Source organism: Euleptes europaea, chromosome 17 (assembly GCF_029931775.1).
Source record: "Euleptes europaea isolate rEulEur1 chromosome 17, rEulEur1.hap1, whole genome shotgun sequence".
In the NCBI taxonomy this organism is placed as follows: domain Eukaryota; kingdom Metazoa; phylum Chordata; class Lepidosauria; order Squamata; family Sphaerodactylidae; genus Euleptes; species Euleptes europaea.
In genome coordinates this window covers 16674349-16699197 of record NC_079328.1, presented here as the reverse complement: position 1 = coordinate 16699197, position 24849 = coordinate 16674349, and the positions used below count along the sequence as shown (strand labels likewise).

The 24849-nt window shown below is 44.3% G+C and overlaps 2 protein-coding genes across 3 annotated transcripts in view; one reads left to right on the top strand and one right to left on the bottom strand.

Moving 5' to 3' along the window:
- Positions 1-437: 437 nt before the first annotated feature.
- PRR5 (proline rich 5) overlaps positions 438-24849 on the bottom strand; it is a 35080-nt gene continuing 10668 nt past the window's right edge. For both annotated transcript variants that reach the window (XM_056862494.1, XM_056862492.1), the window contains exons 3-9: positions 19409-19489; positions 16273-16321; positions 15046-15103; positions 12226-12317; positions 9576-9716; positions 4892-5030; positions 438-995 (exon numbers count right to left, since the gene is read on the bottom strand). In XM_056862494.1, coding sequence (XP_056718472.1) covers positions 442-995; positions 4892-5030; positions 9576-9716; positions 12226-12317; positions 15046-15103; positions 16273-16321; positions 19409-19489 — 1114 coding nt within the window. In that variant the 3' untranslated portion in view covers positions 438-441. The remainder of the gene's footprint in view (positions 996-4891; positions 5031-9575; positions 9717-12225; positions 12318-15045; positions 15104-16272; positions 16322-19408; positions 19490-24849) is intronic.
- LOC130488827 (actin-like protein 7A) lies at positions 22891-24132 on the top strand. Its single transcript, XM_056862495.1, has one exon. The coding sequence runs from the start codon at positions 22891-22893 to the stop codon at positions 24112-24114; it is 1224 nt and encodes a 407-aa protein (XP_056718473.1). The 3' UTR covers positions 24115-24132.

Sequence of the window (24849 nt, the reverse complement as noted above, 5' to 3'; positions counted from 1 at the left end):
AGTCACGTTGAGCTGGAGCTGCATCAGCTTATTGGGCAGCCCCCTTTGCCTTTGGCCTGCTGAGCCAGTGGCCAGGAAGCACAGCAGAGGCAGGCTGGAGAGGTCTGACATCATCACTGTGGACCCTCATCCTCCAGCCACGTCTGTCACGAACGCCCACTTCCTGTGCCGAAGTGCCCGGATTTCCAGTGGGCCTGCTTTGCCTCTGAAGGCACCTGGACAGAAACACTGTCTGACACCCACGGTGAAACAGTACCACCATTATCTACATTTTCTATCAGTCCCCCTCGTATCACTCTGTTCAGAAGGGCATTCCCCTCCCTCGATTTCTGATTATTCGGGTATTCCAGAAGACTCCCTTGCGAGATCAGATAAGACAGGTTGTACTGAATTCCAAATCTGTGTTCTTTAGCCGGAACCAAGATTCTCACCCAGAGTCCTTCAGAGAACGCTCTGTCTGTTCACGTCCACATTGTACCCTGACAAACTGGAGCAGCTTTGGCCAAACTCAAGGAAAATTCCATCGGAATCAGACTCTATTGACTCCAAAATCTGGTCTACTATATTCTCAGGGCTGGCTGTAGGGGCTATGGCTATTAAGTCTTGGTCTCTCGCCAGCTCAAACGCCAGGTTCTTGTCATCCCGTGGGTATGAGAGTCCTTTTGGCGGCTCATGCGCCTTGAGGCGGCTAGTGCACTGCGCGGAGCAAGTGGAAAGCCTTTCTGGCTCTCCCGAGTGTGAGTTTTTCGTGGTAGCCATAGAATTCTTGGAGCCACTGTCCATTATCGTTGTTAGATTGGAGTAGTCCTGCATCTCCAGGCACAGAGTCATCTCAGAGACCGAGTGCCTTCGGATGCCGGAGCTGTTTGGGGCTGCGCCCTCCGTTTCATACTCAGCTACTGGTGTCAGCAGGGGGTTGTTGTAACTTTTGGATCTCACGACAGGGTTCTTGGCAAGGATGTCTCCTGATTTAGATCGCCGGAAGAATCGCTTTTCTGTTAACAAACACATTCAACAAATTAAAAGCGGTGAGTTGCATTTCTATGGTTACCAGTGCTGCTACAACTGGAGGCCAAAGATTTGGCTGGCTATTTTTGTTTTAATGAAGTGAACTTTGGCCTGCCACTTCTCCTGTCTGCCTCCCCGAGTCCCCCCACCCCACCCGCTCAGACTCCTTCCACTCACTTGTTTGTCGGCAGCACCCCCTCTTCTAATCTTCCCTTCTGCCTTCTCAGGTCCTTCATGAGCTTCTTTCCTTTCCTCCACCTCTTCATCAAGATAATCAGGTGATTATAAAGCTGAACTCCTCGACTATTTTGAATGGTTTGCTGAATGTCGTTAACTTTCCTTCCCAAAAAGCCTGAGCTTCCATTCCACCTGATTAGGGAACTAGCTTTATGTCAGGGCAAGGGGGGTGAGCAGGTGGTCCGAGTGAACACCGGGCAGTTCTCAGAGGCCCATCCTATAGGACTAATGGATTGCTGAAATCCCTCTGTCAAATGCAGGACTGCCTGGATCTTATACTGACTCTTAAAGCAATTTGCAAGCAAGAATTGGGTACGATGAATCACTTCTTGCGTTCTTACACAAGAGCCTCATGATTACTTAATGCACATTAGTTGTGTCTTAATTTCTTAGGAGACCTCAGATTCTAGTTTAAAAAATAAAAAGCAGATCGTGTCCGCCTGAAGGCACCCGCATCTGTGTTAGAGGACTTTCCAACTGCAGCTTCATTTGTTTATTTATGGACTTCAATCACACTGTTTTTGGAGAACCTAAGCGCTGCTTGCTTGGAACTCCCAGGCCATTTTTGCACGGCTGTTTCCTTGGGGTCACCCCGCTGACTACCTCAGGGCTTTGCTTTGATTATGCTTGCATTTTCCAACAGTCAGAGGTCGCCTCGCTCTCCCTGTGCGTTTCTGTGCATTTTCTGAATGCTGGCTAAACATGAACCCAGAAAACACAGGCAAAACGCGTGGAAACGTGCGGGGAGAACGAGGAGACCTCTGACGGCAGGAAAATGCAAGCATAATCAAAGCAAAGCCTCAAAGTAATCGGCGGGGTGACCGCGAGGAAACAGCCATGCATAAATGGCCCCAGTGATTTTATCCACATCTGCTTAGCTTAAAGAACAGTGCAACAGATGTTCCCAGACTGCTCACATTGACCACTAGGTGGCAACAAGCCAATGCTGTTACTTGCGAGGAACCAAAGCCCTGCAATTTGTTTTGCGGAGCTGACAGATGTCACCAGAGAAGGGCAACAGCAGAGTTGTTTACAACTTTCCTGCACCTGATGCCAAGCTTTATCCTGAAACTTTAACACGGCACCCGTTCTTAGTTCTTTAACCTTCCTTTTTCCTCCTTCTCCCAGCTTCAGATTCCCATCTCATGCAGCCTAGATGACAATTTCATACTGGCTGCTGAGGCAAATGCTTAGAGGCAGCAGCCATTTTAGATTTTTTGCTCCCAACACATTATACTCCTGTATCTTCTGTGAAAGCCATGGCAGAGATTACTAAGAAAAAAAACACAGCAGCAGCATAATTAGTGAGAGTCACTTTAGGTCATGACCCACCAACTGAAAAGCAATGTCCAGTATGAACCAGTCATTGAACTCAGTGGGGAATTTCCTGGTGATGTAGCCTCTGCCCCCACCCCACCCCCAGGTGAAGAGAGCCAGTGTGGTGTAGTGGTTAAGAGCAGTGGACTCTGGCTAGATGGCCATCTGTCAGCAATGCTGATTCTATGACCATGGGCAAGGGAGGACAACTTGGCCATTTTCTGGGCATGGAGCAGGGGTCACTGGGGGTGCGGGGGTGAGAAAGTTGTGAGTTTCCTGCATTGTGCAGGAGGTTGGACTAGATGACCCTGGTGGTCCCTTCCAACTCTATGATTCTATTATTCTAATCTGGAGAACTGGGTTCGATTCCCCACTCCTCCACATGAAGCCAGCTGGGGGACCTTGGACCACAGTTCTCTCCGAACTCTCTCAGCCCCATCTACCTCACCAGGTGTCTGTTGTGGGGAAAGGAAGGGAAGGTGATTGTAAGCTGCTATGGGACTTCTTACAGGAGAGAAAAGCAGGGTATAAAAACCAACTCTTCTTCTTCCACATAGATCCAGAGTATGGGCAGTGCCATTATCTGGCAGAGCTTTTTGCTGGCGGATGGTTCCCACCTTGACTAACCAGCTACCACTGGAAGAACTGGAGAATAGGTAAACTGCAGTCCTCCCTGAGATATGGGCCACATGTCAGAGATGAACGGGCTTGACCCCCAACAATCCTCCACACGTCTCTGCAGCCTCTCTGCTCTCACACCAGCACCCAGGTGCTGCCCTGAATAAGGGTGTGCCTTGAAGAGAGAACCCCCCACCCCACCCCCCTCAATGGTCTTCAGCAGAACAAAATAAGAGCTGCCAAGAAAATATCAACGATTACTCTTTTAACCACCAAGATCTTCAGAGGAAGGGAGAAACGCTGATTCGGATATGGAAGGATAAAATGGAGCAGGTCTATCCTTCCCACCTGGGAAAATGAAGCTGCAGTTGGTTCAAAATGTGGCAGTAAGGGTTGTGATATTACAGAGCAAGAATTTTGTCATCTTTTATGCCATTTGCCCTGGCTTCCAGCTTGCTGTTAGACCCAATAGATACAAAGCTGCCTTATAGTAAATCAGACTATTTTCCTATCAAGGTGAGTGTGGTCTACTTAGACCAGCAGTGGCTCTCCAGGGTCTCAGGCAGAGGTCTCTCACATCATCTACTACATGATCCCTTTCACTGGAGATGCTGGGGACGGAACCCGGGACCTTCTGCATGCCAAGCAGATGCTCTACCACTGAGCCATAGCCCCTCCCTACAAGGTGTTGGTTTTGACCTTTAAAACCCTATACAGCTTGGGCCTGAGGACCGAAGGAACTAGCTCCACCTGCACTGCCCAATCGAGGACCTGATATCTGCATAAGGGCACTTCTTTAAGGAACCAGCCTTATCTGAGGCTTGGCTGACTGGGACTCAAAACCTTTCTGCTATTGCCCCCCTATCTGTGGACTACCTTCCACCCACCTCCGGACTGAGAGTGGGCCAAATTCTTAAGTGCCTACTGGATGTGTTTAATGATCTGCCTGCCGTAGAGGCCTTTGATTTTGATAAAGGGTTCTTTACCGTTATTTATTTTTATGACAGAATATTGGGGAAATGGCTTTGTTCCTTGATACTTTAGAACTATTTTTATTCCTAACCCTTATGCTATTTGTGTAGATTTTATCTTACATCGTAAACAGCCTCCGGGACCTGTTTTGTTGGCTGAGAGGTGGTTAAAAGTGTTATAAATGGATAGTATCTAATTTTTTTGTGATCCCAATAAAAGATACGCACGTTTCATGGACATCACTACAGTTTCAACTAACCTCCCCCCAAAAAAACTTGTGCCACGTTAGTGATTCCTGTCATGTGTTATAGGAAGCTATATTAATTATATATTCAATATCAAAATTTGCCTCAGCATGCAGATTTAAAAAATCTACAAAATTGGGCCATGTACAGATAAGGGACACTTTTCTATAATTTTTTTTCAAATCTGAGAACTGTTTTACAAAGAGAAGGTAATCCCACCCCCACCAATTAGGAAGTGACATCTGCACATGTGCAGTTGCCTCAAGATGCCACAGAAAAGAAGTTTAAATAAACCTGCTAGGAAGCAAGTAAAATCGGCCAGATGGCCAAGTCAGTGGGATAAGGAGTGGTAAGGAAACAGGGTGATTTTGCAAATTGAAGAATGGATTAAAACGGGGAACTAGGCATGGGGGGGGGAATGGAGAACAAAAGGGGAGGGACCGGTGGGCTTTCTCTTATCCCATCATTCCTCATCGGTCCCCCTCATGTCTTACCTAAAATACAAGAAGAGTGAGTGATGGGCCCCTCATCTGAGTACAAGCCATAGGTACCCAAGTAAGGGGAAACAACCTTCTGTATCAGGGACTCCAGTTTCAAGTAGTCTTCAGTTACTCCTTTTGATTCATGAACACCCTGGAATACAGAGGGAAGAAAGTGATGTTAATGTATTAGGCCAGTGACACGTAGCCCATTGTTCACAGAGAGTCACATTTGCAATTACCATCAACCACTATATGCCCTCTGTGCCACCACATGGTATACAATAATATAAGATAGAACTTTTAATATTAAATATACAGCTATAACCTTCTAAATTACTGCTGCACCTGTAGGGTTTCTTCACATCACCACTGAACATGCTTATCTGCCTTCTCGCTGTCTTCTCAGCATGAGGCAGAGCAGCTCAGGTGAGCGAGATTGCCAAGGTCCCCGGAAAACCAAGCTGGCCATAGAGAAAGGGGAGAGAAACCATCACCACCTCACTGTGGCCAGTTGGCTCTGCTCTTTCCCTGGGTGGCTGCCACAGTGGTGGTTTTACTCTCTCTTCTCTGCAGCCAGCTTGCTTTCCTTCTGACAGCTGTGTGGGTGCTTAGATGACAATGTAGAGGCCATAGATGGGTTGGGAGTTGGTTGAGTGGCCCAATTTTTCTGTCTCTGGCATGAGACCTGCAGCTTAGGAATCCTCGCAGTTTATCTGTTATCCAGTACCTAGGGCGGCTATTTCAAGGAGGGAACCATTTGTCATCCATAAGCTCCACAGGGCTTGTTCGTTTTCGTGGAACATGGTTTAGGTGGCACATTGGGGAACAGTGCCCAGAACAGCCGCAGGTGGCATATCATTATTTTAGACTCACGTCATTCATCCATGTAAAAACAAGCAGGCATGCAATGCCCCAAAGATAGTTCCTAGGCCTTTTATACAGGGATGTTTCCCGGCGGTCACCCCCGCCGACTGCTTTGGGGCTTCTTTTTGATTATACATGCCTTTCCCGCCCGTCAGAGGTCGCCTGGCTCTCCCCTGTGCGTTTTGCCCTTGTTTTCCAGATGCTGTTTTAACCAGAATCTGGAAAATGCAGGCAAAACGTGCGGGGAGAGTGAGGCGACCTCTAACAGGTGGAAAAGGTATACATAATCAAAAGGAAGCCCTGAAGCAGTCGGTGGGGGTGATCGTGGGGAAACATCCCTGCATAAAAGGCCCTAGTCTAGATTAAGCTGTAGAATAGGCACGGGGATACTGCACTACTTCCATGGTCCACTAAGCGCCTCTGCAACATAAGACAGCTTCAGAGGTGGCCGTGTTGGTTGGCAACAGAAAACCAAGATAGCAGTCCAGTAGCACCTTAGAGACCAACAAGATTTTCAGGGGATCAACTTTCGAGAGTCAACATAAGAATCATACTGCTATGGCAGCAGATCACCTCATAGTGCCTGTTATCTGAAGAGGTAGTTCTAAACCAAACCGCAGAGTCAGGAACACTTAACATAGGTCAGTTATTCCTGAACTCTGATAGAGATACATTATGTACTCTTTCTTTGTAAACTGAAAACACATCGATAGACAAAAACAGCACTGCTTACCTGTAACTGTTGTTCATCAAGCAGTCTTCTGTGCAGGCACACATGGGAACTGCGCATGCAGTTCTCAGACACGGAGAACTTTACATGGAAAGCTTCTAGAAGATACGGGACGCTCCCATGTGGGACTGCACAGAGACCAAGACGATGAACCGAGTATAACACCTCGCTCTGAGGGTACGGCCTGGGGATCAGCATCACTTGTCAGAAAGGCTGCAACAGGTGAGGGGAAGGTTGTCCCCTGTCGCCCTTTAACCTCCCCTCACCACCCCCACAAGCTCCAGGGATGATCAATCTGGCTGTTACCACTAAGGTTTGAATATATTTGGAGGGGGAACACCCTGGCTTTTTTTCTATCCCCTGGTTTGTAGAAGAAGGATCCCAGCTTTCTCAGGCTTTCTGCACCACATAGCTGACCTGAACAGCCATAGATGAGAGAAACCCCACGTTCCTCAAGTCCCTCCCTCTCAGACTGTACACAGCAGTGGGGAGAAAAATGAGGAATTTATTAAGGGAGGAACAGAAATAGGAATCAGGATAAATTAACATACAATAAATCCCCAAGAGGATTGTGGAACCTTAGGCACTGAACTTAATACAACACAAGGTGGTAAAGTTATAAAAAGGATGCTCAAATCAACGTATAATCATGCGTCTAGGTATCAGCTGTCCCAGTCAGTCAACTTCCTCCTTCTCCTTGAAGAGGATAGGAAACTAAATCCAACGCCGCCTCCCCCCGCCCTCCGCAACTGTCACCAGAACTTGTAGCAATAGGATCTTCGCTGGCACAGCACCCGCTCATGACACAGGGATTTGAGTTCTTTGACAAAACTGAATTAGAATAAGAATCAGATAACCTTTATTGACATAATATTGATGGTCACAAGGTCAGAGATAACCAGGTAGTACATATCTAGATTAAAATTAAGTTTGAATCTTAACCTTAACAGCTTCTGGACAAAACTGTCTACCCTGCATGAAGCTTTGCATTCCTGAACCCACCTATTTTTGGCCCTCCTCTCCTTTGCTCTTTCTTTAAGCAGCATATAAAACCAGCATTTTTGTTATTGCCTTCTTCTCTGTTTGCCCATATTCTGGCAAAACCTGCCTCGCCAGCCATGATACGTTGCTCAAATAATTTCCTGACAACGCCCCAAGAATTCTCAGGCTCAAACTTACCACTTCATTGAGAGACAGTGGATGAAGTGATGGCCATTATTAGCCTAGATGGCTTTCAAAGGGACAGATTTATGGTGGACAGGTCCATCAATGGAGGCAACATTGGGATTGCTTTGATCTATTTGTTGGCCTTTCAGTGCAACTGGTGAGCCACTGTGTGGCCCAGGATGTTGGACTAGAGATGAACCACTGGCCCAAGCCAGCATGGCTCTTCTCATATTTTTATGGCAGCTGGGTGGAGGGAGACAAAGGGTGAAAACGCATGGTCGCTTTAGCCTCCTTTATTTCCTGTTTCAGCCAGGATTCAGCCAGGATCGAATGCACTTTCGGCGAAAATGCATGCGTTTGATCCTGGCTGAATCCTAGCTGAAACAGGGAATAAAGGAGGCTAAAGCAACTGTGCGTTTTCGCCCAAAGAAGAAATCAATCATCCTGAATTTTGCCACGCCCTTGAGGCAGGTGCAGAGCAGCATATGTTCATCTAATTTATTTTATTTTTTCTCCCTTGGATGCTGCGGATGGGTGCAGAAGAGAAGCCGTATCAGCTGTTGTGACTTCTGAAAGGTGGGATTCACCTTTAGAAAAAAAGGCAAGGTCTGAATACATGACTCTACCACTGTGAAAAAACGCATTGGAGATACGTTGAGCCGATGCGATGGCAATAAGGAACACCAATCTGTGGGGGGGGGGGGGAAGGTTACAAAAAGACATGGAATGCAGTTCAAATGGTGGTTTAGCTGGGGTGTGGAGGACTTTGTGGAGGACTCAGGATGTGTGCACTGGTAGGGCGCAGCAAACAGGTCCTGCAAAGGAATCATTAGATGTGGGCATGAAATTCTGGGGGTCAAGACCCCTAAGCTGATAGTGCTGAGGTGGCTCAACTTGGCATGTTTGGGTGAAGATCCTGACCTAGGGCCACTTGAAGAAACTGCAGAACCTTGTTGCCTGCTGAAGGAAGGAAGGGACAGACATCTGCACTGAGAGGAGGCCTTCCAGGTCATCTATATATCTTGTTTATCGACTCCCTACGGGAGGCCAGGATAGTATCTACTACGTGCCTAGGTAACTGTGGCTCTGAAGATCTCACCCTAGTCGTGAACTACAGTAAGAATGTGTGTCCATGAGGGCTGGCCTCCCCAAGGCAGGTGGCTGTTCTCATTGTAAAAGTGTTTCTTTAAGAGGGGAGTGGACATATTCATGGAGGAGAGGGGTGTTCATGGCTATTAGTTAGAATGGATACTAGTCATGATGCATACTCTATTCTCTCTAGTATCAGAGGAGCATGCCTATTATGTTGGGTGCAGTGGAACACAGGCAGGATGGTGCTGCTGCAGTCGTCTTGTTTGGGGGCTTCCTGGAGGCACCTGGTTGGCCACTGTGTGAACAGACTGCTGGACTTGATGGGCCTGGGTCTGATCCAGCAGGGCCTTTCTTATGTTCTTATGTTTCCAAATGTAGCATGCTTTCATTTTCCACGCAGGAATGAACAGCAGCCATTCACTTACATGGGAGCTGTGCAGCACTGAAGAACATGGGGGGGGGGGAGCACTAAACCTGCTACCTGCCCCAATGACCCCAGTCTCTGAAAATCAAATCTGCACAGCCCAACCTGTTCATTTGCATATGGTCCCATCCAGAAGTGTCTTGGTCCTGACAGTGTATTAACAGAAAAGTAATAACTAGCTACAGGCTTTTATTACACATGAAGCTGCCTTATACTGAATCAGACCCTTGGTCCATCAAAGTCAGTATTGTCTACTCAGACTGGCAGCAGCTCTCCAGGGTGTCAGGCAGAGGTCTTTCACATCACCTACTTGCCTAGTCCCTTTAACTGGAGATGCTGGGGATTGAACCTGGGACCTTCTGCATGCCGAGCAGATGCTCTACCACTGAGCCACAGCCCCTCCCCAGAGAAATCTATACCTGAAGGATAAGCAACATCTGAATAATTGAAGGAGGAACCCTTGCTCGGGAACGGGACAGAGCATCTTCCAGTTTGATGTTGAGGGTTATAATATTCCTGAAGTGCAAAAGAGCTAGTTGGCGGACAGAGGGCTCTTTCCCCTAGACAAAGGAAAAATACAAAAGTTGTCAACAATTTACAGATTATTTGCTTTCAAACTGTTACGTGGAAGCCACATACAGTGCAATCCCAAGCAGAGGTTTTACTCAAGCCTCAGTTTCCCCATCTGCAACAGGGCGACAAGATCCTGGCCTGGCTTCTGAGATGCTCAGGATCCCCTGGATGGGATCTGTTAAGGTCTCAACACGGAATGAGAGCTACTGATGAAATCAGGGGCTGTGGCTCAGTGGCTTTTATTACACATGAAGCTGCCTTACACTGAATCAGACCCTTGGTCCATCAAAGTCAGCATTGTCTACTCAGACCGGCAGATGACCCCATGCTGAACACACATGAAGCTGTTTTATACTGAATCAAACCATTGGTCCATCAAAATCAGTATTGTCTACCAAGGGTCTGCTTCAGTATAAGACAGCTTCATGTGTTCACACATATCTGCAGAAGTCTACTGAAATCACATTCTATTCCCAGAGATTTAAGCATGTGCCCCTATGAAATTAATGGGGCTCAGAAGAGAATATGAATGCATCATGACCTCTTTCCTCTGCTTAGATTCTTGCATTTCCAAGACACTGTTTATATGTTTTATGACCTTCTACTCATGCCTTACTTTTATATAGCCAGGTATTTGTTTGTCTTATATTGAGCACCTTTTTGGACAACACATCAAAGCACTTGTAAGGTGAGACACAGTAAAGCAACCCAAGCAAAGCCAGGCCCTCGAGTTGACCCACCAACCCCTTGACACTAGGCTGAAGTGCTAAAGGTATTTCTCAAGCCAGATTTTCACTTAAGCAGAACTCCAAAGTAATAATTATTTTCCCTACATTATTCCAACACTACTGGAAAAACAAAGCAGATTGTTGCAGTGAAACCAGAATAAGAGGAAAGTTCCAAATCATTTTGTTTTTTAAAAAAACATTTCACTACACCCCAAATAATCATGGAACAAACACTGTAAGTGGCATTGTGTACGCTATGGCAAATCTGCCTATCTTCCATAATGTATTAAGACAGCAATTCTAGGCAGGTCTACTCTAGAATCCTTATCAGATTTATTCAATAGGACTTACTCCCAAGAGTGTTCTTAGGATTGCACTGTTGGTGTACTAAAATGAAATGCTGAACCTTACTGTGAAAGCTCCTTCTACCAGGGACTTGGAGGACTTCATTTAAATAGCTAGGCATTTCCATTTTTCTAGAGAGGCAGAAAGTAGATGCTGAATTCTATCTCTGCCCTTGGGGAAGTATCCACAAAACCTCTTCAGTTTAGAGATTCCAATAGCTACAGAAAATAATGGTGTTAACTGCAAAATGCCTACTAACTAATGAAGGGGGAAAAACCCAGAGGGAACCAGAATCAATGGCAAAAACACTAAAAACAGAAAAGAGAATAGGAAAAACTCCCCTTCCCCAGTGATTAGTTGAAAGCTCCTGGTCCCTCCATTACTCCCCTCCCCACATTAGATCAGGAAGGGATAAAATTATGTCCTCCGAGTGCCAGGTAGAAAGAATATTCACAGTAAGTCCCAACATTCCATTCTCCCCAGAACAAAATGACATGATTTTGATAGCTGGGATATTACAAAGATGTCCAGATTAGGGTAGGAACAAAAGCCATTAATTCAGTGCACTCAAAGCACTTGCTGAAGGACTCTAGTCCCAAATGCTGTGTCAGCCAAGGTGATAAGCATCCCACTTGAACTGACTCACAAAAACAGATATAAATGCACCCTACATATTTCTGCTACTGAAGCATTTTTATCAAAGGTTACAGATACGGCCCTCTGAACTGTGCGCACTGTCTTCTAATTCTGCAATCTTCTTGCAGGATGTCTTAATAGTATAAGACATATACTATAGTATAAGACTTATACTGTATGAATGTTTTGGGCTTTATTCTGCAATCCACCTTGAGCCTCAGCAGAAAGGTGGACTGCAAATAAAGTAAATAAACAAACTGAACATTATGGAATGAGTGGAAAGATTCAGGAGGAGAAAGTCTCACAGCCTAAACAAAGGCATCCCCTTAGTCACCAGACGGAGCAAAACATGTGCGGAAAAGAAAAAAAAAACCCAATGCGACAGGAACACACAAGCAAGGAAAATGAGAATGCGGAAAAGCCCTCGGAGGGGAAGGCACGAATCTGAACACATCCTCACTGGGCCTGCTAGTTGCAGGGGTCTTTGGATCTTTGTCTGTGGTAATACTGGACACCCGCTAAGCAGGAAGATATGGAGTGACTTTTGAAAGTCAGTGTTATTTTCTACGGACACTGCGAACACCAAGCAATGCAGAGAGAAACCACCTATGTACACAATTCCTTTCTGAAAGCTCCCCCTTCCACTTCTACATCCGTGTCTACTGTAGCATTGAGCTCAGGTATGCCCCACTAGGGATGTCTGACAATTTGTGGCCATCTATTAATAAGCCAGCAGAACCGTTTCCTTGGGGTTTTCTGCATTCTACAGTAACCAGTAATGTGTTACCTGCACAGGATAGAATATGGCCTGAAGCATGGGTAGGACATCACTAAAAAAGAAATCCCAGGTTTCAGCTAAGGTATCCAAAAGTTTCTGTCCTAGAAATAGAAAAAGACCAAAAACCAAAAATATTTAGTCAAAGGGGAGAGGGAAGACCAGTTTAAATGAGATCTGTACACACATGGAAAAACTGAGTACAAAGTATGCACAAGTCACATCTGAACTTGTTCTGAACTACCTACAAGAAAGCAGATTCCTTCCTAATCACCACTTGTGTATCTTTTAAAGAGGCAAGCATAAAGGAACATATGTATGTGGCTCAAACTACATCCAATGTGTGCATTTTGCATGTGGTTATGATAACACAACATGTGGTAACCTTTTTAATTCCAACTGCAGGTGACATACAAATTGCTAGACATCAAATTTGCTAGTAAACTAATTTGTTGCCCTGGAATTAAATTAACTCAACATCTGACTAATATGAGCTATTTCAAGTACATAAAAGGTCTCCAGAAGGTTAAAAAACCCTTGCTACATGGAGCGAGCAGCATCTGTTTCCCTTTGTTGACTGCTTTTAAGGAACTGAAAAGTTGGCAAAAGTTTCCAACTGATTTCACATGGCGAGGTAAAAGGGCTAAAGCTGCAGCTCAAACCTGTTGCTCTCACTAATTTATGCAATTACTATGAAGCTGCTGGATTTTGCTAGCTAGGTTAGTGGTTCACACAGGTCAAGAATGATGCTTGACTACAGCTATATATTTTCATTTCCACCAGAAAGTTCTGTGGGTTAGGAAAAGACCTCACTGGATTGACAGAGTGAGACACAGAAGCAGCTGTCCCCGCAGCTGTTCAAAACACGGGATAAATATTGTAACAGGCTCTCTCCATCTCCCTCTTAAATTTTAGGCTTAAGTGGAATGTGAATGCTGCCATTTCTTCCAATCAGGAGAGTAATGTCTTCAGCCTTAGGGATATAGCTGATAATCTGCAGAGATGGAAGCATCTCCCGCTGTGCTGCTCTTGAAGAACACTCCAAGGCTCAAGTACAGAGGGCCTAGCGCTGTTTTGCTGTGCTCCAACAGCAACAGGCCTCCTTTATGGGAGGCTGAGGGTGGACACTTGGGGGTGGGGAAGAGAATGGTCCTTTTCTCTTTGGGAGAATTTGGGCCCACAACCCCTTGGTCAGAGCAGGGAGGCTTAGGAATACATTCTGGAGCAAAGGCACCCTCCTGGGGTTAATTGCCCTCAACAGGACAGGAATTTGAGCTCCCAGATAAAGCAAGGAGGATTTTCTGCCATGGCTTCACTCCCTTGCTTCCCAATCAGGACAGGGCAGAGAACTTCGCCATTGTAGAGGGACTGCTGCCTCCAAAACAATCAGTGTGTCGGGCTTTCAGGCCCCAGCTGAAGCCTCTAAGCCTACCCAATTAAGATGGGGAGGGAGAAGGAGAAACACAAACGCTGCAAAACAATAGGGTTGTGTTGCTCTGGTAAGAGTGAAGAGTTGGTTTTTATATGCCGACTTTCTCTACCGCTTAAGGGAGAATCAAGCCGGCTTACAACCACCTTCCCTTCCCCTCCCCACAACAGACACCCTGTGAGGTAGGTGGGGCTGAGAGAGCTCTAAGGGACCTGTGACTAGCCCAAGGTCACCCAGCAGCTTCATGTGGAGGGGTGGGGAATCAAACCTGGTTCTCCAGATTAGAGTCCACCGCTCCAAACCATCGCTCATAACCACACCACACCGGCTCATTACCCAAAAGGCTGGGACCCCCAATCGGAAGATTCCAGAGAAGGGCCTAAAGGCATTCTGCTTCTGAGCCAGGCCTGAATGGGAAATGCCTGGAACCCCATGCAAGCTGTGTGTGTGTGGGGTGTGTGTGTGAGTGAAAGAGCATTGGCAGTGGATCCAGGTTTTTCATGTGGCTACTTAATAATGAGTTGAAGAAACAGGAAACAGCCACCCTGGAGCTGATGGACCACAGTTATTTGCTTTCCTCGTTCAGTAGGCAGGAACGTGAAACCTCCACTGAGGCGGTAGCAGGTTCTGTCATTACGGCTTTTGGTATGAAGCCATCGGAAGAAAGAGGTGTTTTCCACACAGGGACAGGCTTGCACAAGTTTCCCTGTTGCTGCCGCAGCTGCTAATACAGCACAGCAAGTTTCCTAAGTAGTTTTTTTTTTTAAGTCAGATATTCAATAGTGTTATATTGATACACTGTTATACCAAAAAATGCATCAAGTCCCCTGAATTCCCAGCTTTCATTTTACAAAGGGGTGTTGAACATAAGGCCCGCAGGCTGGATACGGCCTCTTGAGAGCTCTTATCAGCCTGTGAGCCAGCCAAGAAAGCCACACCCCCACTCTTGATCTGGGCCGGCAAGGCATGGCCCAGCCTAACCAAGTGACATTTATGTCCTATCTGGCGCTCGTAACAATTGAGTCTGACATCCCTGCACTAGCCTATTTTGTTGCAGTGATAGTTTTTTTCCATTTCCTGCCCCCCTCCCTCTATAGTAGGGAGAGGAAATGGCTTCCGTGGAGACGGCAGCTTGCACAGGTTCCCGGCTGAACTTTCCCACCTAAATGGCAGCCTCCCCAGCTCTGCTGCCATCTTTTCCAAAATTTTGGAGCAAAGCAGGTTTGAGACAGATCAGAGAAAAGCTGGGGAAACTCTAGGAGGTGCATGAATGCAGCGTGATCCTGTAGGGAAGCGGGGTGGGGGGAACAACAACACTGAATTTGGGCAAATAACCCATGCAGAAACACCGAGAGCTTGGATTCTGGGCAAGGCTCAGATGGTATAACTGAGGTCTAAAATACCTTCATAAAACCGGATCTTGTCCCTCAGGATCACCATGCCTTTTGTAAGAAGCTGGTTCTGTAAATAAAACGAAGTAATTTTTCAATTCTCCAATCCTGTTGTTATTTTATCTTCTATTTTGATCACAAGGTCCTTTTTAAAAATAGTTCATTAAAATAACTTGTTTTCCACACTAGGAAGCTCTGGAAGAAAAGAAATGTCCCAGAGCATTCACAGAGTATCTTTTCTTCAACACCAAATAACTCTCTTCATTATCTCCACATCACATACTTGTATAATCCTTTACGCATTACATTATTATAATCCTTCCTAGCCTTTTCTTAAAGGTACAGTGAAGCAAATTTCTTGGGCTTTAAAATCACTCACCCTCACTGTTAGCATCCTATTGGCCGCAAAACCAGTTTGAAAACTCTTATGGTAACCCACAAGTATTACAATCAAGAGGCTGGCTTAGAGCATGCCATTTTAATTTAATATCATTTTATCTTTTAAAAGTTTTTTTCACATACTGTTACAACATTGATGTCTTGTATGATACCACTTTCTAACAATGTGACAGATTTACATCCTAATAAGAATCAGCATGCCACCTATAATAACCATGTGGTCAGTACCCAGAGGCTGTAGATGCCCATCTGTTAACTGAGAAAAAGCACATCAGAAACGATTCATACAATTCTATCTGGGGGCAAACCTTGTCCTTATTATTAAAGCAATGACTAAGGCTGCCCTCTCTTATGAGGTGGTAATCCTGCACTGACTGTTATCATTTCTAATTGCAGGTAGAGTTGCATATGATGGAATATTCCTCCATACGAATAAAATCCCTGCATGCAAAAAGCCAGTATGTTAGGAAGAAGTCTAACCTTGCCTTCACCCTGACATATTCATTTTCCATGAGCAGGGAGATTTTTTTTTTAAGGTGGAACATTCCATCAGTAGATGGAAATAGTGTAGCCAATCTCGGGTTTATTGCCTCATTGAGAACAAGGACTTCGATCTTGCCGTTTACACAATCCAAACTGACCTCTAATATCCTTTCTGAACACACCTGAAATACATATTCCCATACATCTCCAAAAGCTGCGCAAAAATTCAAGAAGTTTTCAAGCTGTAGTTTACTGGGGGCAGAGACATCTCCTGTGTACAGCAGGTGAAGGTGAACAGATTGCTTAACAATGAAAGAACAAGTAAAAGACTGTAGCAAAAGCCCAAATTGCACAAACCTGTAAATATTCCGTAAAGAAGGATCCCAGCTCAGTTTTCAGTAGCTGCCTGTTTCAAGGAAATAAACAAAAAATACTGTCACCATCATATGGAGCTCTTGTACATTTTGCAATGAAGAAGGTTCTTGTGTACAGAAAATGGTGCCACCAGATTTTGTAATAAACATTTAAGACTATATATTGCCTTCATTTTCATGTTGCTGCAGTCGTCTTGTTTGTGGCCTTCCTGGAGGCACCTGGTTGGCCACTGTATGAACAGACTGCTGGACTTGATGGGCCTCGGTGTGATCCAGCAGGGCTTTTCTTATGTTCTTTTCTTATGTTCTTATGAGAGGGATGGTACAAAGCCATTGTGAGCCGAGCTGAAACTCAGCAGGGGTTGCTGGCTGGAGCTTGGGAATTTCCAGATGGGCGAGTTTGTTTCTGAACCCCCACACATTTCCCAAATTCATCTCCATTACCAATATGAGGGCATCAGAACATTTTCTGGAACATTTATGCCAACCATTTATTTATTAATTAATAAAGTTTGGATGTCACCTCTCCAACCATACACTTCCATTAATCTGCAAACAAATACCACCCATTCTGGGTACTCTCATAATTATAGGGCTCAGTGGTAGAACACACCATTTGCATGCAGAGTAGCCCAGGCGCAATCCCTGGCATCTCCAGCGTGGTGTAGTGGTTAAAAGCGGTGGTTTGGGGCGGTGGACTCTAATCTGGAACCGGGTTTGATTCCCTGCTCCTCCACATGAACAGCGGTCACTAATCTGGTGAACCGGGATGGTTTTCCCACTCCTACACATGAAGCCAGCTGGGTGACCTTAGGCTAGTCACAGCTCTCTTAGCTCTCTCTCAGCCCCACCTACCTCACAGGGTGTCTGTTGTGGGGAGGGGAAGGTGATTGTAAGCCGGTTTGATTTTTCCTTAAGTGGTAGAGAAAATCTGCATATAAAAACCAACTCTTCTTCCAATTAAAATGACTCTGATAGCAGGGCTGGGAAACACCTCTGCTAGTAGCACCCAATGAGCTGAGTGACTCAGTATAAAGCAGCTTCCAACGTTCAATGCACCTTGAACATCCATTCCAGATACTCAACAATATGCTTACAATCCTTTCAGAAATATCTAGTTTATCCTTAACTAGAGCTGTAGGTCAGAAGATTCACTGTTTCATAAAACTAACAACCATTAACTTAATGGATGCCATTGCCAGTACAATATTAGGCAAACTTGGCAGTTTCAAAATTAATGTTTTCCAGGTGATTATCCCTAGAAATTAGGTGACAGACTAACAGCCCATTTGTGGCCGCAACTAGCATAAAAAAGAGGGCTTTCCAGTGGAAAAACAGAAAATGGGGGAAATGCCCCATAAGAAACAGCGAGGCTAAACTTTATGAATTCGCTTTAATGGCCAAGCTTACAAATCAAGTAAACATGAAACCTTCTGATTTATTCCAAGAGATATGAAAGCTGTTCTATCAATATTATTGATTTCACCATGTTTATCTTACAATGATATTACAGCTTATAGTCTTAAATTATATTGTAAATATCCACTTGCAATTTTACATATATAGGTATGTCTCACTGTGCAATTATGTTTGTCACAACTCAATTTGGGTTTTAACTGAGTTTGTGCATTGAGAAGAAATGAAGAGAAGAAAAGAAGACAAGACAAGAAATGTTGAAAACATCCAATATTTTATTTTAATAGGCAGTTTTTAATGTATTAGTGAGTTTGCCACAACATATTCTGGGTGCCAAGGAAGGAAAAACAAAGAAGAAATTTTGAATCTTTTGTATATCATTCCTTTTTATCTTTTTCTAATTTCCCCCCTCCTCTTTTCTTTTTGAATTTTTTTTTCAAAAATAAAAAAAATTATTAAAAGAAAAAGAAAAAAGAAGGAACAGCGAGGCTGTGGCACCCCAAAAGGTGGCGCGGTAAAGCTGCAGCGTAAGGGGGCATTCCAGGCCTGAAAGGGGATAGGAAGTGGTCTAACGGCTGTAAAACGGGCAGCCGTCCACCTCCCCCTCGTCAGTTTTCCCAGTGGTTACATGAGGAGAGAAGACTCTCAACATAATGGGAGATGTGGTGCTATTCCATATCCATGACTGGTTCCTGCATCTGTGATTTAGTGCCAAAAGCAAACCGCCACATAGCCATGACTGGGATACCCTGAGGCCAATTTTAGCCTAACCTACATCTCAGAATTGCTGTGCACATAAATAGGGGGTGGGTGGGAGACACAACATACGCCATCCTGAGTTTCTTGGCAGGAAGGGTGGGGAAAATCAAATAAATATGAACCCTGTGGTCTATATGATCTTCTTGGGTTAGGGACATGACTTTTTTCTTGCTTTGTTACCAATGGCACTAAATAAACATTATGCATAATACAAGACAGTGGTGTTTCCAACCAAAGGCTACAAAAAACAAGAATGTGCATAGATGTAAACCAGTATAATTAAGAGATAATCAAATTGACTGAATCGGTTATGTTATGTTATAATGTCAGTTATAATTATATTATATAATTAAACTTTTATTTACCTTTATAATTAAACCTACATGTTTTATATAATGTTTAGAATATTTTGAATAAGATTCCATAAATTAGTTAAAACTTAAATATTTAGAATTTATTAATATATAGGATTAGAGTTAAACAAAGACAGAACATATTTAAGGAATCTTTTTTAGGAATATAAAACTACCTATGCAAAGGTCGACTAGAGTAAATGAATGTATGAAAGTAACTATAATATTTTAGGTTAAAAGTATATATTGCAGCAAATTCAATTAGGTTATTATTATTTGAAATTTGTATATTATTATTCTACATAAGTACATAAGATCATAAGAACATAAGAAAGGCCCTGCTGGATCAGACCAAGGCCCATCAAGTCCTGCAGTCTGTTCACACAGAGGCCAACCAGGTGCCTCTGGGAAGCCACAAACAAGACAAACATTCTGTATCTTTCTGTTTGTATTATATTTTATATTCTGTATTTTCAATATTTTTGCTCTGTTTCTATTATTAAATAATAATAATTTTAAAAAAAGAAACAAGAATGTGCAGCAAAGAGGTGTCTTGCAAAAGAGGTTATAATCTCTGATGATTTTACTCACCGGACTCCGTCATTGAGGGTGTAAAGCTCATGCTCCGCCAGGCCTTTTCTCTGGAAAACGGCTATTACTCCATTGTGGATACTGTGAGAAAGAAGTTGGGAAATGAACTCTTAATATGCAATCTGGCAGGGTTTTTACAACTGGCATTCTCAGATGACGGTGGAACGAGGCTGGAGTTCACCTGGTAGAGACAGGATGGGACACTGGGGGCTGGGATGGGCAGACGCTGAGGAAAATCAAACACCTCCTGTTTGTAAGCTCCCAAAGCACCTTGGCATGGTGGCAGTGTTGAACAACAGACAGACTAGGACAGGGGAAAACTGGGGTTCAGATCCTTGCTTGATCACAAAACCAGTTCTGGGAAAGTAACCTAGACTCCGTTGAAGATACAATTTATTATCTATATCATAAAGGCTAGCCTGATCTCGTCAGATCTCAGAAGTTAAGCAGAGTTGGCCTGGCTAGTACTTGGATGGGAGACCACCAAGGAATTTTCAGGGTCGTGACGCGGAGGCAGGCAATGGCAAACCCCCTCCGTTAGTCTCTTGCCTTGAAAACCCTACTTGGCTGCCATAAGTAGGTTGCGACTTAACAGCACTTTACACACACACACATTTTTTTTTAAATCCCATCCTCCCTCCAAGGAACACAGGGAAGCATACATTAATCTCCCCTTCTCCCTTTTACCCTCACAGCCCTGTGAGGTGGGTTAGCCAAGACAGAATTTGACTGGGCCAAGCTCATCCAGCGAACTTTTTGGCCGAGTGGGGATTTCAACCCATGTCTTCCCGATCCCAGACCAATACTTTAATCGCTACACCAAGCTGTCTCTTTGAACACTTTGAATTCTGTGAAGACATAAGAAGACATAATGACTTGTTTTCCCTTAGCCATGGTTAAGTGTTGCATCTGAATAGCTGTATCGTGCTTCAAAATGGGCTGTAAACCAGGATGAAAAGCATCGCTTGAAGCGAACTTGCATTAACCATGGCTAAGAGGTCATCTGTATCAAGCAAGCGATGGTTAAGGCTGTTTTCATGCCTTTCGCTGCAAGATAAAAAGCAGGACTCGCCAGTGTCTCCTTAAACACTTTCTGGGGGCAGAATTTAGGTCACCAAATTCAACCATGAGACATCTGGGATATTAAAAAGGATTAACGCAGCTAATGATGGCTAAGATTATATTTGTACTGGGCCCCCCTCTCTCTCAGCCTAATCTCCTCCAAAGAATCGTTATAGTGTTATGCGTATTGCCCTAAGGTACCCGAAAAAGAGGGAAGCGTGCATCTAATGCATTTTTATTTATTTATTTATTTATTTATTGTGATTTATAGCCCACCCTCCCCGGCTGAAGCTGGCTCAGGGCAGGTGACCTCGTACAAAAACATTAATACATCGATAATAAAACTAACCCCAAAATCAAAATTTAAAACAATAAAATCCCAATTTAAAACTAAAAAATTACAAACTACAGATGGCGCCTAAACACTACTTGTGTTGCCGGACGTACGCAGCAGGTTACCCCCTCAGTTGACATTAATAATATAACAGGAGGGGGGAGAATAGGGAGGCCAGCAGATTATATTCGCGGCTATCCTCGGGCATTGGCCTGGAGGGATAGCTCCGTCTTGCAGGCCCCGAGGAACTCTTTAAGGTCCCTGATGTCACCAGGCAGGGCACTCCACCAGGCCGGTGCCAGGGCCGAAACTATTATAACAGTAATAGTATAATAGTTGCCTGGCAAATAGGAGGCATAGATTTATGTTTAGCTCTACCACTATTCCAGGCAGAGCTCCCAGCCTCCAGGTGGCCATGGAGATCTCCTGGAATTACAACTGAGTCCTTATATCCCTCAAACATTAGATACATGCTGCTCAAGATCAATGGATCAAGGAGCTTCTAAGGGAGAAAGGAAAGGAAAGGTAAAGGAAAGGAATTACAACTGAACTCTAGACAACAGAGATCAGTTCCTCTAGAGCAGAGGTTCCCAAACCTTTTGAGTCACGGAGCACTGTTCAGGCGAGAAATTTGTCATGGAGCACTAATTTTCACCTAGCACCTAATTTTCACCTAGTACCTATATCCTAAACCGAACGACAGTAGCATTTTTCTTTCCGATCTCTTTACGGAGCACTAGGAAATGCTTCACGGAGCACCAAGTGCTCCTTGGAGCACAGTTTGGGAACCTCTGCTCTAGAGGAAATGGCTGCCTTGGAGGGTGGGCTCTCTGGCATTATACCCCACTGAAATCCAACCCTCCCCAAGCACCACCCTCCATAGGCTCCACCCCCCAAATCTCCGGGAGTTTCCCAGCCTGGAACTGGCAGCCCTAAATCCACGGCAGGATCATCCACATACTAGCCATTTCCACTCCACGTAAACTCAATCATGGCACTACTGGCTTGATCTAGAAAGGAAAACAAACACTCTTCCAAATATTGCCAGGATGGTCCTGGCAAGTATTTGGATGGGAGACCTTCCAAGGAATACCAGGGTTGTGACGTGGAGGCAGGCAATGACAAACCACCTCTGAATGTCTCTTGCCTTGAAAACCCTACAGGGGCACCATAAGTCAGCTGTGACTTGAGGGCAAAAAAAAAATGTCTTACTCTACTAAAGAGTTACATTAGCAGCAGAATGGGAAGCAGAGTGCCCTGTCAGAGAAGACTGGGAGAGTAAACTGGCTGAATATGCAAAAATGGGGAAACTGACAAATTATGATAACAAAAAACCATCTAAAGAATTTCAAGAAAAATGGAAAGTATATTATATGTGTGCTCATCATAAAAAAAAATCACCTTGATTATGTATGTATGGTGAAATGGGTTTAAAAAAAGAAACAGCTTCAAAATTGGGAAAGGGGGGAAAGTACAGAAAAAATAACCATTTAGTAATATTGCAAGTGGTTTTATTATATGTTGTATTTGAATTTATAAGAATGTTTAATCTTAAAACTGTGTTTAATAAGCATCATGTAGACTTACGATTTTTTTTAAAGATTAATGATCATTGTCAAACTATTATTATTACTAATACACTGAATTGTGTTTATTGTGTATTGCAAAGAACATTATTTTTTGCTAAACTTTTGCCTTTAGTCCAGATATAATAATTGTAATGGTAACTGCAGTTTGAGATACGACTTTTTAAAATCTATTTTTCTTTCCCTGTATAGTGATTTTTCAATATTAATTCTGTAACTGTTTTTATACATATATATTCCTAATAATAATATTTTTTAATGTTCGACATTTTTTTAAAGACCAAGTGACTTGAATACAGATAACAATTATCTCCCAACTACCCTTTCTACAGAGATGAGATTTACACCTTTCTCCTTCTCCACTTTACAAACAAGCCTGTTGGTGATGTCATAATGCACAATGCCTGCATCATCAAGGTTTTAGAATCGCTGTGTGCATTCTCTCCATGTGACATGGCAACCAGACAAAGAATGGGAATCAATGAGAACTGGAAAAGAAAATGTCGAGCAGAGGGAGTGACACTTCTAGTTCTGGGCCAATAAAGAAAGGGCCAATAGGTAAGCCCAGCACCAAGCCCAAAGAAGAGGGAGAGACACCGCAAAGGATGATAGTGAAAGAGACCCGAGCTGTTGTCATAGATATCGGGACTGGGTCCTGCAAGTGTGGGTTTGCTGGAGAGCAGAAACCAGCCCATGTGATCTCATCGACCGTCGGTAAGCATTTCCAGGAAACGGCGAAAACAGGAGACAATAGGAAAGAAACTTTTGTTGGCAAAGATCTTGAGAACGCTGGAATACCCCTGAAGCTCGTCAACCCTTTAAGACATGGAATAATAGTAGACTGGGATACTGTCCAGGACATATGGGAGTATATTTTCCACAAGGAGATGAAGATTCGCCCTGAGGAACATGCTGTCCTGGTGTCAGATCCTCCCCTGAGCCCCACCACCAACAGAGAGAAATATGCAGAGATGCTCTTTGAGACGTTCTGCACCCCTGCCATGCACATTGCCTATCAATCTAGACTGTCAATGTATTCCTACGGGAAGACATCAGGTCTTGTTGTGGAAAGCGGCCATGGTGTTTCTTACGTCGTTCCCATCTATGAAGGCTACACTTTGCCAAGCATTACTGAACGGGTAGACTATGCGGGGTCAGACGTCACCCAATACCTCATGAAATTACTGAATGAGTCTGTGAACCTATTCACGGAGAAAGACTGGAAGACCCTGGAAGACATCAAAGAGAACTATTGCTTCACTTCACTGGACTTTCAACAGGACTCGACTGCACCTCTTGGGAAACATGAGATCGAATACGAGCTTCCAGATGGACAAGTGATCCGTATCGGCAGAGAGAGATTCATATGTTCTGAAATGCTCTTCAAGCCATCCTTGATAAATTCGCAGCAGTTGGGGCTTGCTCTCCTGACCATAACGAGCCTCAACAAGTGCGATGCCACCCTCAAGAAGAACCTGATGGGCAACATCTTGCTGTGCGGGGGCTGTACCACAATGAAAGGCTTTGCTGAACGCTTTCAGAAAGAACTGACTAAGATTTGCCCAAATGATAAACCCATGTTGATAGTCTCCCCTGAAAGAAAATCATCCGTATGGACGGGAGGCTCCATCCTAGCATCCCTCAAGGCCTTCCAGCAGCTCTGGGTTCACCAAAAAGAATATGAAGAACGGGGTCCTTTTTACATCTACAGGAAATGTTTCTGAGCACACAACAAACAGATGACTCTCTTTCTCCCTTGATCAGGACGCTTGTTGTTGAAGAAATCTCCTGTGTTCTTTTAACAACCAGAATATTGATTGCTCTACAAGAACTGATGGTTTAACTTCTATTCTCTTTATAGTAAAGGCTTTATATTAACGGCTTTGCAGTTACAAAAAAGAATATTTTTAAAAATATTGTGTATTCTCCTTTGTTCCTCAATATAACTTGCCAGGACAGATAATTCTTTCCCCTTGTATTATAAGCTAATTTAAGGCTAAGGACCGCTGTTTTGCACTTCATTACAAGGTACATAGAACTTCTCTTAAGGCAACCCTACTTAAGTCCAACGTTGCAGGCAGTTCACAGGAAAGTTGGGCTCTTTTGGCTTGTACACTCATGGCTGCCAGTCCTGCTTCCCCAACAAGCCAAAAGCAAGGTACAGCTTTTGGAGAATGAGCTGTGGGATTCCAGAAACACTTCGACAGCATGCAGAGCATGGAGTCAGCATGCTCTGAGGAAGACTCGGTCAGAGCTCTGTGGAAGCTGCTTCACCCCAAGCTGCCTTCCACATGCAATCTGGAGAGGAGAGTATGATTTTGGTCTACACCAGGGGTGTCAAACATAAGGCCCGGGGCCCGGATCAGGCCCCTTGGGAGCTCTTATCCGGCCAGGGAGCCAGCCCAGGCAGCCACCACCACCACCACTCGATCTGGGCTAGCGAGACATGGCCCTGCCCA

Bases quoted from the DNA above. Each gene is read 5' to 3' on its own strand.
- LOC130488827 (XM_056862495.1), top strand. From the start codon at position 22,891: ATGTCGAGCAGAGGGAGTGACACTTCTAGTTCTGGGCCAATAAAGAAA.